The 12,464-nt window shown below is 41.9% G+C and overlaps 1 protein-coding gene across 2 annotated transcripts in view; it reads right to left on the bottom strand.

Annotated features, from left to right (window-relative positions):
- The window catches only part of stol (voltage-dependent calcium channel subunit stolid), a 346,602-nt gene extending 334,766 nt beyond the window's left edge, over positions 1 to 11,836 (bottom strand). For both annotated transcript variants that reach the window (XM_071598907.1, XM_071598908.1), the window contains exon 1: positions 11,637 to 11,836. In XM_071598907.1, coding sequence (XP_071455008.1) covers positions 11,637 to 11,731 — 95 coding nt within the window. In that variant the 5' untranslated portion in view covers positions 11,732 to 11,836. The remainder of the gene's footprint in view (positions 1 to 11,636) is intronic.
- Positions 11,837 to 12,464: the final 628 nt, after the last annotated feature.

The raw sequence follows: 12,464 nt of genomic DNA, 5'->3' as shown, positions 1-12,464 counted from the left end.
ACTATCGACACCCAACCAATTTCAGTTAAGCTATAATGTGGACGCGAAGTCGGCTTTCTCGCCGCCCCTTAAAATCCTACTTCCACCAAATCGGCCAAGGTATCCCAAATGGTGCTAACGACCTCAGGTGGGGGTCGCCTCTCCCAACGACTACTACTACTACGAGAGGAGGATTACGTGAAAGTGTTTTACATCGTACGGCGTGCATGGATTACTACAACCCTTTCCCTGATGTTGTACTAGTTGTTGTAGTAGGTGCCAATGTCAATGAATGCGTGGCGGAGCAAGAGCACTTATTGAAGCCATTATCTTGGAAATCTCTTGTTTTCAATCGATTTCTTCATGTCGTTTCTTCTCAAGATATCTCTATTGAAATCGATTTCGTCCAATCCGATCCGTCACCTTTGCACGATGTAATTCATGATCGGCGAAGAAACATGGAATACGTAAAACTCGACTGCAATCGGTAATGAAGGGATATATGCGGAATGAAAATGTTCCCATTTTCAACCGCTTTATGATCGATATTTTCTTTTGATTATTGCAAGTTTTATCTGCGCACTGCTTACTCATGTTGCACTCGTATTCCGTGAGTTCTATTATTCTGCAAAAAATCAGAGAAAATTCACAGCCAATGAGATGAGGAGTTTCGGGTCCAGATCGATCCATCGCATACACGTTTTACATAGGCACTCGTCTCCACCATAGTCGGATAGCTCCCTGTGAGTGTACGGGTAGATTTTCATTACTGCCTTGCATGCCTAAATTACTTAACCATTTTCTAAAGCTGCAAATTAAAACCTATGACGAATTACGTGTTTATTCCGATTCATTTATTTGTTAAATGGTGCACATTTTCCGACCTTGATTATTATTAGGTAATCTACCGGTTAAGGTAGGTTTTTGGATGGACACAGCTACTAAATAAATACTTTGCGATTCCTAAAAAAATACAAAATCCAGTATCCTACTCTATATCAGGTCCCTCTTCAGCTCTGAGTGCCTTCTTCCTCCCTTCATCCCGTCCAACATCCCTATCCTGTTCCTTCCCTTTCCTCATTTGCCCAGCATTCTCCCGTCTAGTATAGTCTTCAACATTCCACTGTTGTGCCCCACTTTCTTGTCCTTTTATACTTTGTACTGACTTTCCAGACTCTGTCACCAGGCCCTTCAAAATTACTGTTTTTCACTAACGTTACGCTACGTTTTTCGTAACTTGTTCTGCAACTCGTCGATTTTCAAAGGTAACGCGTGAAAATGGCGTTTATGTCAATAAAATGGCTGGTAAATATGTATGCATAATAAATATACAATATGTATGTATAAATTTATATTTGAATAAGGTTTTTGGATGGACACAACAACCAAATAAATATTTTGTGACTCCTAACAAAACACAAAATCCCGCGACCTACTGGACATTCTTCATCTCTGTGTACCTCCTTTCTCCCTTCATTCCGTCCAACATCCCTATCCTGCTCCTGCCCTTTCCTCGTCTGCCCAACATTCTCCCCTCAATTACAGTCTTCAACATCCCTCTGCTAATCAATACCCCTTTCATCCACTTTTCCTGCCTCCACAGGATTTCTCCCAACAAACCCCTCTCTTCGCCCACCATCCCAAGTACTTCCTCATTTGTTTTCTTCTCTGTCTAAATACTCCAGATAGTCCGCCCATTCGATTCTGCGGGGCATCCGTGTAATATTAGATGATGATAGGGTTGCAACTTCAACAGGTATCAGACACAGGTGAGTTTTGATAACACATCCCAGTTCAACAGGTAAACACTAACCGGAGCTCGAATGAAAAAAGTTATGATGCTAAAAATTGAAGTAAATGTGGAATTATGAAATGTACAACGCTAATCCGGCCGCTTTCTCAGGAACTCGTGATCTATGATCATTTCACAGATGGAAAGATTTAGAGTTAATTATCGTGTCATCGATTTTAAATATAAGTAAGTAATATAAGTTTCCTCCAATTAATATTGACTTGCGGTTTAATCTCGCTGACCTCCAATCGTGAGGAGAATCGATAATTTTCGTATTTGTTAAACGGCATTATCAGTGAAGCCGCTTCATCGAATGATTTCGGCACAGTTCCACAGCGAGAGAAACATTCATTGAACAGAGTCGGTTCCAACTGTGCGTTTTCGCATCCTCCATTTGTTTCGGTTATTCCGCGTCGGTCTTCATTGAGTTTCAATTTGTCTCACCTAAAAAAAATAAATAAACGCAGGTGATAGTGTCATCATAGTAAAAGTCTAATGTAAAACTTACGGCAAATTTTTTGGTATTCTTCCCGAGTGTACCCTCGAAAATTATTAAATTATGACTTATCGCAAAATTAATTGTATCTTTTTCAGCTAATAAAAAGAAAACAGCAGAATAATTGCTGATAAAAACAAAAAATGAGTCGAATTAAACCAAATGAGAAGCTCGTAAATGAAGAATTTACTTGCCCGTATTCTAATGAGCCGGTCTCTTCTTTATTTCAGCGTCTGTCTCGGTAATAATGTTTCCGGAGAGTGCGGTGCCTTCAGGGGAAAAACAAGTTCCAATTGGCACATTATTGAAACAGTTGAGTGCCACATGGGGCAGTAAGGAGAGAAGAAACCCCCGTAAAAGAAATCGGGATGCCCGTGCAGTTATGTATTTTTCTTGAATTCTCATATTCTACATAAAGTCATTCTGAGAGTGCTAAGTTAATTATCTTTTTTCGAGTTTTTCCCACTTACTTACTTACTTACTTACTTTCGCTTGGAAAATGGGTAATTCGAATCATTTGCTTGAAATCAGTCAAATGCCCAGGTAAAACATTATTCAATGAGCTGGATAAGCTCTGCCCCTGAATATACAAAGTGCAATGTAACGTTAAATATCAGATTAAAAATTTAAAATTATCACTAAAAACGGCAAACCCCCTGCAGCTGTAAAAACTTGAAAGTAATCGTGTTCATGTTTAGGTTTAGTGCGAAATAAAAATGACCCAATAAGTGTTCTTGAAACCAATTTTCGAAATGGCGACAACCACGGCCATCATGACAGAAGTAAGCATGGCCTCCATCAAAATGAACAAGGGAACAAGTTAAGATTCAGGGAAGTGATTTTAAGATTGTAGAAAAAATCCTTGTTGATTTGCAAGAATATTCAAAGTATCTAAGACCTTAAAATTTTCTAAAAAGTTTTTAACTGAATGAAATGACCTCTTCTGTTAATTTATAAACTAGATTATTTTATTGAAACTTATATTTGTTTGTATTCCTATAGGTGAATTATGAGTATTATTCATACATAATGTGTATCCCACTGATATTCTATTGGCCCCTATATTAAGGATTATTTATGCCTAGGGAAATAGAGTTACCCACTCATCTATCTATTTAGGAAATTACACGAATTTGGAGTCATTTGTCACTGTAGATTCCACTTAATTTTTGTAAGGGCAATCAAATAAAAGCAAGTTTCAAGTCAAGCAATTGCTCCACTAAAGAAACACTTAATGACCGATTTTTTTAATATTTTGTATTTTTCCTCTTTCGAGTTAAAAATCTAAGTGTCTAATGAACAAATAGTGCATAACTATTTAAGGGTTTACGACTTTTTAAGGGTTAAATGAAGAGACCTAATGATCTAAATTTCGCCCGAATTAAGTCGTTTATATATCTATGACAAAAAATGGGTCTAAAAAATAAGTATATGATAAACAAATGGGTCAATGGCAAGTATTGAACGTTTAAATTTAAGAGGTATGGTATTCCAATTTTCCAACTACAACTCTTTTCGAACCAATGCATGTTTAAATTTGCATAACTTCATCAATCATCTCGCCATCAATAATAAGATGGAAACGGAATTCGATTGCTGTCTATGAGATAAATTTATGGAAACATTCCAGGATAATTGGATCATTCATCAGTTTGAACCAAAGGCTGCGTCACACTTTCCCCCCTCTCCATTGAAATCGATTAAAACGAACGCTTTACTTCCATCCTCCCTTTTCACTCTTCAATTCACTCTCTCTGACCATTCAAATGACTCCTCCATGTAAACTCACTCCTCTCTGTGATAATTTGTTGGCACATATACAATTTGAAGCGTTTGAAAGAGGTCAAGACGAGTTTGGTCGGTCGCGGAAACACGGAATCGTGCTCTGTTGGAGGAAACGGGAGAGACTTTGACCGTAACATCATGATCCACTGGCCCAAATATTTAGAAATGTTATGGAGTTAGATAGATCCAGAAAAGGCAAGGAAGGGAAAGGAAAAATAAAAGTGATGCTGACGACAGGTAGTCTGGAAGGTATTTGAAGTATGCGCATCTGATATTTACTGTCCACTGGACCCGCATTGCATACGCGAAGATTGGCTGTCAACTATTAGCTGAGAGCCGCTTAATGGACAACCGTGCGAATGTGAAATGGAATCAGCAACGCGGACCTGACGTCATTTATGGCTTGCAAGGATATTCTGGGCGCGCGTCGGTTCGAAAGACTCGAAAGAGGCGAAGGAGGATGTCCTCGGAAGAGGAGCCTTCACCTTTAGTCATCTCACGGAGCCGTTCATTAATTTACGCCCTCTTAAGCTCACACGACCATTGAGCCATTGAGCGCCATAGAGCGCCAGGCGTTCGGGTCATCAATCGTAGAGAATCAATTACTTAACTTAACCCTCGATTGGCCGCGCGTGGGTCTATAAGCCCCATCGCCTGTTGTTAGTTAAATTACTCCTTAAAGGTTGGGCCTGCGGTCTGATGCTTCGATAAAACCCTTGCTGTGCCATTCCCAATTCCCTCTGCGAGTTTGAGCCAATTCTATTGAGTTTTTACTTTACGGGACTCAACTTTACATGGTCGCGCCACCTTAGGCCTGACAGATCAAGGAAGTTACAAATATTTTCATGTTGATTTCTCGCGTGTTTGAATTCATTTGTGTGTTCTCTTATCAATGTTATAAATTTTCCTACCGTCGATCTTGTATAAAATGGTTTTCTCGCATGAATTTGGTGAGAACAAATGTTTTATTTGCAGAGTGGAGTGTGTGGAGATGGATTTCATTATCTTCCATCCGATGACGATCAGATGTAAGTTGCGCCTGTAGAAGAACATTTGCAAGAATCGGACGGATTCTGAGCTTTAGGCAATGTTGCTACCATGCCTGTAGGTACAGACACTGGCCATGAAGATGACAATGAAACTGACAGCAGTTTTTGGGTGCTACTGGCGTGAATAATTTTATGAATTAAATTGGTTGCGGTAAGGGAAATCATTGACAGACGTATATCTGTGGACAGTTCTAAATAAAATTATTCCCTTGGAAAAAAATGCCACAAATGGCAAAAGTGCTACCAGGGTTTTTTTGGTTTTTGGCCCAATTAAATCCAAATAATTACGGCACAAAAGTCTTTTTCCTCAACGATGCCATACTCTTTTATGCGAATGATACGGAATTATATTGTGAGCAACAAAAGTAGGAACCATATTATGAGAGAAGTACACGGTAAGGTGCTTCGCTTAGACTTGCAGAGTCGATTTCTGGGTCAGTTAGAAATATCACTACTGATAATTGTTTTGCCATTTTTGATCTAATGAAAGAATGACTGCAAGGGAAGGACAAGCTTGAACCACCTCAGAATGTCATCTCCACAAAATGTCAAGAGCAATATGACAGCACACATTGGCACATAGAGAATTAAGCGCTTTTTTCGATTTCCCATGAAGGAAAACATTATTCCCGTCAAGCATCCATATTTCCTCGAAGGAAGTAACGAATTATGTTAAAAAACTTGGAATTATTTAATTAAAATGATAAAAAAATCAGGGGTTGACGCGGTGATCAAACAATGCGCTATATTTAATACTGCAAGATTAATAATAAAATAGAAAATGTTAATTTTTAGCAACGGAATGAATTCGACAATTAGGAATAGATTAATTCAGCGGAAATAATTCGACAGTGATTCTTTTGCAGAATGAGAAAGAGTGCACTTAAAGTTGTGATTACGTACAAATGTTGACTCACTTTACTATCAGGACGATTGGAAGGGCTTTGACTAATAAAACGTCCGCCAGGCCAATTGACACAAATGTTGGAAAGGAGAACACTGAATTTTGTTGCATTAAGCAAAGTGGTTCTTAAAGTGGCGATATCTCTCTTCAACGCAGCGGTTGGATCAAGATGGATACTCGCAGTTGAACTTCCAAATCATTAAATTTGATAATTGAAATCATAATTTTCTATAAAATATTCCATTCTAACTAGCTTCCTGTTCATAAGCCCAAGTCAAGCTGCGAATAAACTGCCGTTTCACGAATTGTGTGATTCATTAAACAGCTAAATTTTGGTGTTTAGCTGATTCTGCACAATGAATCCACCGGTAAGATGTAAAATGTTAAGAAACTAACAAAATACGTTGCACCGATAAATCTCAGGAGTGCAACGCGAGAATGGCGAGCGGGCTCTCAGTGTCCGCTTATACATTTCAGCACATTCTATTTTCCTCAATGGATCTCCTCACAGATAGTATACGGCGGGAAATGAGCGATGCTTTCAAGTCTCTTAAAAATCAATACTTTACTACGTCTACAATGACTCCTCGGTACTAGTACTACGGAACACCTGCTAGCATTCAATTTCATTGAATTCACTACGTGCAATATCCACAATTTAGCCTACCAAACCAAAACTATCACAGATCATAGCTACCAACTGATCTACCTGTCAATCTAGGGTTATATTTCAGGACCAAAAGAGCTTTATGGTTTACCATAGTTAATAAATTAGAGTTTATAGAAAATTTTGTAATGTTTCAGGATGAGGCCACGGTCCAAATGCATCATATTTGCAAGACAGAAGAAAGGGATAACTTTAAAGAGATGTCCTTTCTATTGATGCCATTTAATAGCGAGTGTGAGCCTGAAGGATGAGGATGCCATTTGTGGTTAGCACGAGGGCACTGCAGCATCGACGCGCAATTATTTATGCGCTACGAAAGAAAACCTGCGTGACGCCCCTGCGCTCTTTTGCACGCCATCCCTCAGCGGGAGGAGGAATTATCTACTGGACCTGGGAATGATCGCCGAAGGAAGGACCTGGGAGCCCAACCAGCACATTTTATGGTTTCTTTCAAATGTATAGCATTCATTCACCGAGTTCACACCATTCTATCGAAACGCGTCAAGTAAAGCGTTTTGTTCGACCGTGGCAACATGTAGACGCTTAATTATTTGTGGGAAAGGCTCTTTATACTATACTATACATACATATATATATATATATATATATATATATATATATATATATATACACACATATGTATGTGGATCGCGGTAGTCCAGGGGGTAGAGCGTCGGACTACTGACCGGAAGGGTCCCGGGTTTGATTCCCAGGTCTCTGGGCACCTGCAGCTCCACACAAGCTATGTGATTTTTCAGGTACCAGATCTTCCTAAGAAACCATAGCCTGCACAGGGAAAGGAACTGGCTCCCCATAATACCCTGATGTGTGAATTTCACACGCCGTATTGGGCTTAGTACTGGGTGAACTATGCCATCACCTACCAAACCGATCTTCGGGTTGATTACTGTGTTTATGGTTTATCTATGTATTTTTCTACATTATATATATATATATATATATATATATATATATATATATGTATATACATACACACATACATACATATATATACGCACACATGTGTGTGTGTAAATAAACGTAACGCCACGAATTAGGTATCCAGATCCTCCTGGGAATCCACAGTACCCCCCACTATTTCAATACTAATTACTAATATGGCACAGTATTTTCTTAAGATTGTCCTCATCGCATGGTTAGAATCCAAAAGCGTTCTCGTCGCGGGGAGCCAAGTGAAGCCAACCCCTCCGGGTCTCGCCGGGTCGCGAGGGCGCCAACTTGGGGGGGGGGGCAATTATTCCAAGGGGATGGAGTCGAGAGGGGGGCCTGGAAAAACTCCCCCTTGGATGGAGCCATAAGAACACACGTAAACAGTATTTAAGAGTAACGACCCGGAGAGGAGGCTGTGCGGGAGAGAGAGTTGACAGGGGAATGAGAAGAGGGCGTGGAGGGCAGGCGTGTCTTTAAGGGCGTGGAAAACGGGCGGGGTGGGGTGGGGAGGGAGGAGATGAGGGAATTAGGGATACGGTGGAAGCGAGGGGGTGACGGAGGGAGGGAGGGGTCGGGTGGAGTGGAGTCGGGGGATGAGCGACCGGGTCGGACTAGGACAGCGCGGGTGCTTCGCACTTCAATCGCGGTCGAAGAATCGCTCGCGACATTCGGTTTCCTCTTCGTAGAAGACAGAGTAGGATGAAGGGAAAGAAACACTCCTCCAACGGAGGACTCCGGCAGCGGCTAGGGACACCCGCTACAACGAACCTCGTGTTCAAGGAGTCATTTCGTGATTCCATTGATTCGTTTCGAGCGTTTGGAATTGTTATCCGCCAGAAAACTCGAGTCAATTCTTCGTATGGCGATGATGCACAAATATGTAGACCAGGTTGAACTGGTCACCATTTTAATCTATTGTCTGTCCTTAATTAGAGTGATTGCCGAATACGGACGATGGCGCATCGTAAAATGGAGACATCTGATTGGTAGGACTCAGCAGCTAGTAGTCGGTGCGCAATCTAGCCGAGACTTGGTTGCATCGATGTTTTTATAAACTCATCCGTTCATCCTGAGACTTGTGACTCCTAGTACAGTATAATATCTCTCATCCGGCCAGTGCGGCGCCAGATCTCTTGTCGGGTGTACGAATTAAAGGTTAATCGGAAACACGTCAGTGCTAGTAGTCGCTTAGTAATACTTGTCGCTATAGAAGAATGAAAGACTAATGAAGAGTGCCTGTTCAATACAAGGCAGTGACAAGTTTCATTGAATTTATGTTACATCGGAGGCCGAAACTATGCTTCCCCATTACAAACGACGATGTATTTTAAATTATAGTTTTAGTCTTGGAAAGAAAAAAAACACCTTGCTTTCATGCCGGCCTGACATTGAGATTAGGAAAGGCAAGAAAAATCTCACCCATCAATATATTTCCTCAAATCTTTCTCTCCCGAAAAGGCCCAAAAAATATGCACATTTTACGAGATGTGTGGATGATTCTTCCCCCGGGAATGCCGAAACCGGATAGAGTGTAATCCGGTTAACGAGAGTGCACTGAAGACGAAGTACGCTGTAATCGACATTTCTTACGCGACCTAGGCGTATCCATTAATTACTCTCTCTTGAGAGTGAGGCACGGAAAAACTTCAAGATCACGGAAAGGTCATGGATGCATCGTCGCTATCAATGGCTGGCCCGAAACACCTACCCTAATAAACACGAAAACCAGTCTGAGTTTGCCACAAGGAAAATGAATGTTGTTTAAATAAATAATATACAGATAATAACACGTTATGGCGCATTTCTTTTTAATTATCTCTCTCCCATGTATTTTAAACCCCTGCGCATTCATGAGGATATGTGTAAACCCGCCCCATCACACGGTGTTTCAATTGACTCCAGTGTAAAGCCTTGGGTATGTAAACGTTATCTCAGCATTTCCATTAAAAGGCTCAAAAATGGAGAAATAAATAATAGAGAAATGCAAGCCATAAAGGCAAATGATATCCACAATCCACGTTAGGAGGATATATTACTATGTTAGGAGTGGAGAGAGAGAGAGAGACGACAGGAGCGTGGCGAGTGCACTGGAGGGGGGGAAGGAAGGAAGTCCTTTGAAATTGAACATCAAACGGCATAAGTACTGGAGTAATACGCAAAATCCCTGGAGCTGCAGCTTTTGAAACTCCATGAATCGTGTAAGTTCTCGCTCTAGAGAGAGAAATTTTATATAAGGAAAGTACCACTAAATGAAGAACTCCGCCAGACTAGAGATTAATATATTTTTCAAAAATCAGCTAAGGTGACCCGTTTAAAAACACAGTGGAATCGCCTTACAACGCGGATAGGTCCCCCGGGTTCGAAATTCGCTCAAAATGAGAATGGCTTAGGGATTGAAATTTCATTTCCAAGTTCGATTGCGCCACAAATAATACGCAAATGATCGAATTGGTATTTTCAAAAGCGTTTTTGGATTTAAGGGATTTTTTGTCGTCAAAATATTAATCATATTTTTAGGGTGCAAATTTTAGGATTTATTATAATTGGATATTTATTATTTAAATCATTTCCAAAGGAAGAAAAATGCAGAAGATCATTTGGTAATAGATCATATCAGCAATCGTTGATTCACGGAAAAGTAATTAATTCGTGTAGGAAAAATTTGATTTGAAGATAAAGAGAAAATAGTGGAAGGACACAGTGTTGAGAATACCTATTCAAAGATAACTACTGCAGTACTTGGGTGATTTACTTATTAAATAAGCCAAGTTTGAAGTATTTTCGTATTGAAGACAAACCAGCCTAGAATATTAAGAGAATATGTTCACCGAAATTTAACTCTATTACATTAAAAGTTCATCAGATGGAAGTAATTTCTTGAGGTAGAGTAGGTTCGGCAAAACATTGAAAATATATTATCTTGGGTGTTTAATCAGTAAGTGAATTGCGTTGAAATACGTGTCCATACATGTTCATAACGTTTTCATCCATAATAAACACTTTCAGTCCATCTGAATTCTTGCTTGAATACTCTATTCGAATGATACGCAATTCTCCACTACGTTACGTAATCGCTTTTGCTGCGCCGTTGGCAATGGCTAGTAATGCATACAGAATATGTTTTCGGTCAATCAAGAGCATTCAAATTCGTTGCATCATTCCCCGGGGTAATCCGAAAGAGTTATTTTCACAGCCATGTTGAAATCATGAAATTCTAATTCAAGTTATAACGGTGGAATATAGAGTATATGCACGGGGAAGCATAAAACCATGGAAAGACTTGTACCAAATATAATTAATATACCCTGCTTTTTTAGTATTGTGTATAGAAACATTAATTTTTCAACCTTAAAAATCAGCATCAAGAATAAGGTGAAACGTCAGTAACATTCTAGGTTGGTATATAAGGAGAACCATTACTGATGCACGAAAGAATGAAATTTCCAGTTGCTCTAATAAACGAAAAACCTTGATTAAAGCAATGATTTAGCAAGTTGGCTCCGATATACCCTGAAAAATCACCGATAATATTAGATGCAGTAGATTTAACGCCTTTATTCATTGTTATTCCAAAAGCTGTTTCGTATATATATATATATATATTTCCGATGCAATAGCATCACCGATTCCCCCATTTGCAGGGAAGCACCAGTGCATCTTTAACTAATCCCCAAAAGCGGGACCACGTTTCGGCAAACTTATGCAACGGGCGAATCCGAGGATATCGACCGAGAAACTGCTTCAGGTCTGATTTCATAACGCCGACATCGGTCCAGAGGTAAAGCGTATTTGCCGTCTCATTTGGAACCGTTTAGGGGTGCGAACCCCAGAGACGGGGGCGGAGGGAGGGGGGGGATGAATTTCGATTGGAAGGAAGAAAGCGGAGGACACCGTGACATTAAAAAGGGAACCAATGGGAGGAGCAGGTGCCAATGCCCGACCGGATTCACGTACAGAGGCACGCATTTCTCGTCCCAAAGGCAAAAGCGATCTCCGCGGGAGGGGATGCTTACTCGTTGTGGGGGATGTCCTCATCTTGCTCCAGCGTGTACGGGACGAACGCCGAGAGCAGGAGCGCCGCGAGGGCCGTCCACCGAGAGAGCACCATCGTCCCCCGGCGACCTCCCTTCCCGGCGGCGGACACCACTTCCGCGAGAGGAGCCACACCACCGTGTCACGGCAACACCACCTCCAGCATCCTCCCACTCAGGAGCCGAGGGCTCTCCGCCGGAGTTGGGCGCGCGCGAGAAGCGGAGATTCGACCGGGGGAGGAGGAGAGGCCTCCAGTCGCGAGGTCCCAACCCCTCTTCCTTCCCTGCGAGGGGATCCTGCGTCCCGCAGGGTGCGAGCGAGTGGGAGGCGTCCGACGGGGGAGTCTCTCGATCCCCGGGGTGTCTTCCGCTGATTTCCGGGGAGGGAGGAGGTGGTTTCCGGTTCACGGCGGGGCAAATCGAGAACGTGGTCGACGACCGCGGGTCACAGCCTCACCGGGGGCAAGCGGAGGTCGCCGCTCTTGATGCGGGGCGAAAGGTAGCAATAAAAAAAAGCGTACTTAAAAAATGTATTTATGAAAGGAGAACTGGGGTAACATGGGGACGGGGGAGGGACAGCGAGGGGGATTTGTGAAAGATGTCTACGTCCTTCGGAATGGGGTCCACTGTCGGTGGGGCCGAGTAGAGGAAGGGGGGGGGGGTCCACTGACTGTCCTCTTGGGCGGCGCGGTGCGTGCAGACTGTTATCCTCCGAGCGGGGCGTCTCGATCGAGCCGGTATCCGCGAGGAGATGAAGCTGCGCGTGGAGCGAGAGAGGTGCGGAAGAAGGTGCTGCCGCTGCTGGTGGGG

This window comes from Hetaerina americana, unplaced genomic scaffold (assembly GCF_022747635.1).
Source record: "Hetaerina americana unplaced genomic scaffold, ioHetAmer1.1.p SCAF_10, whole genome shotgun sequence".
Classification (NCBI taxonomy): domain Eukaryota; kingdom Metazoa; phylum Arthropoda; class Insecta; order Odonata; family Calopterygidae; genus Hetaerina; species Hetaerina americana.
This window is presented reverse-complemented; position numbering and strand designations above follow the sequence as displayed.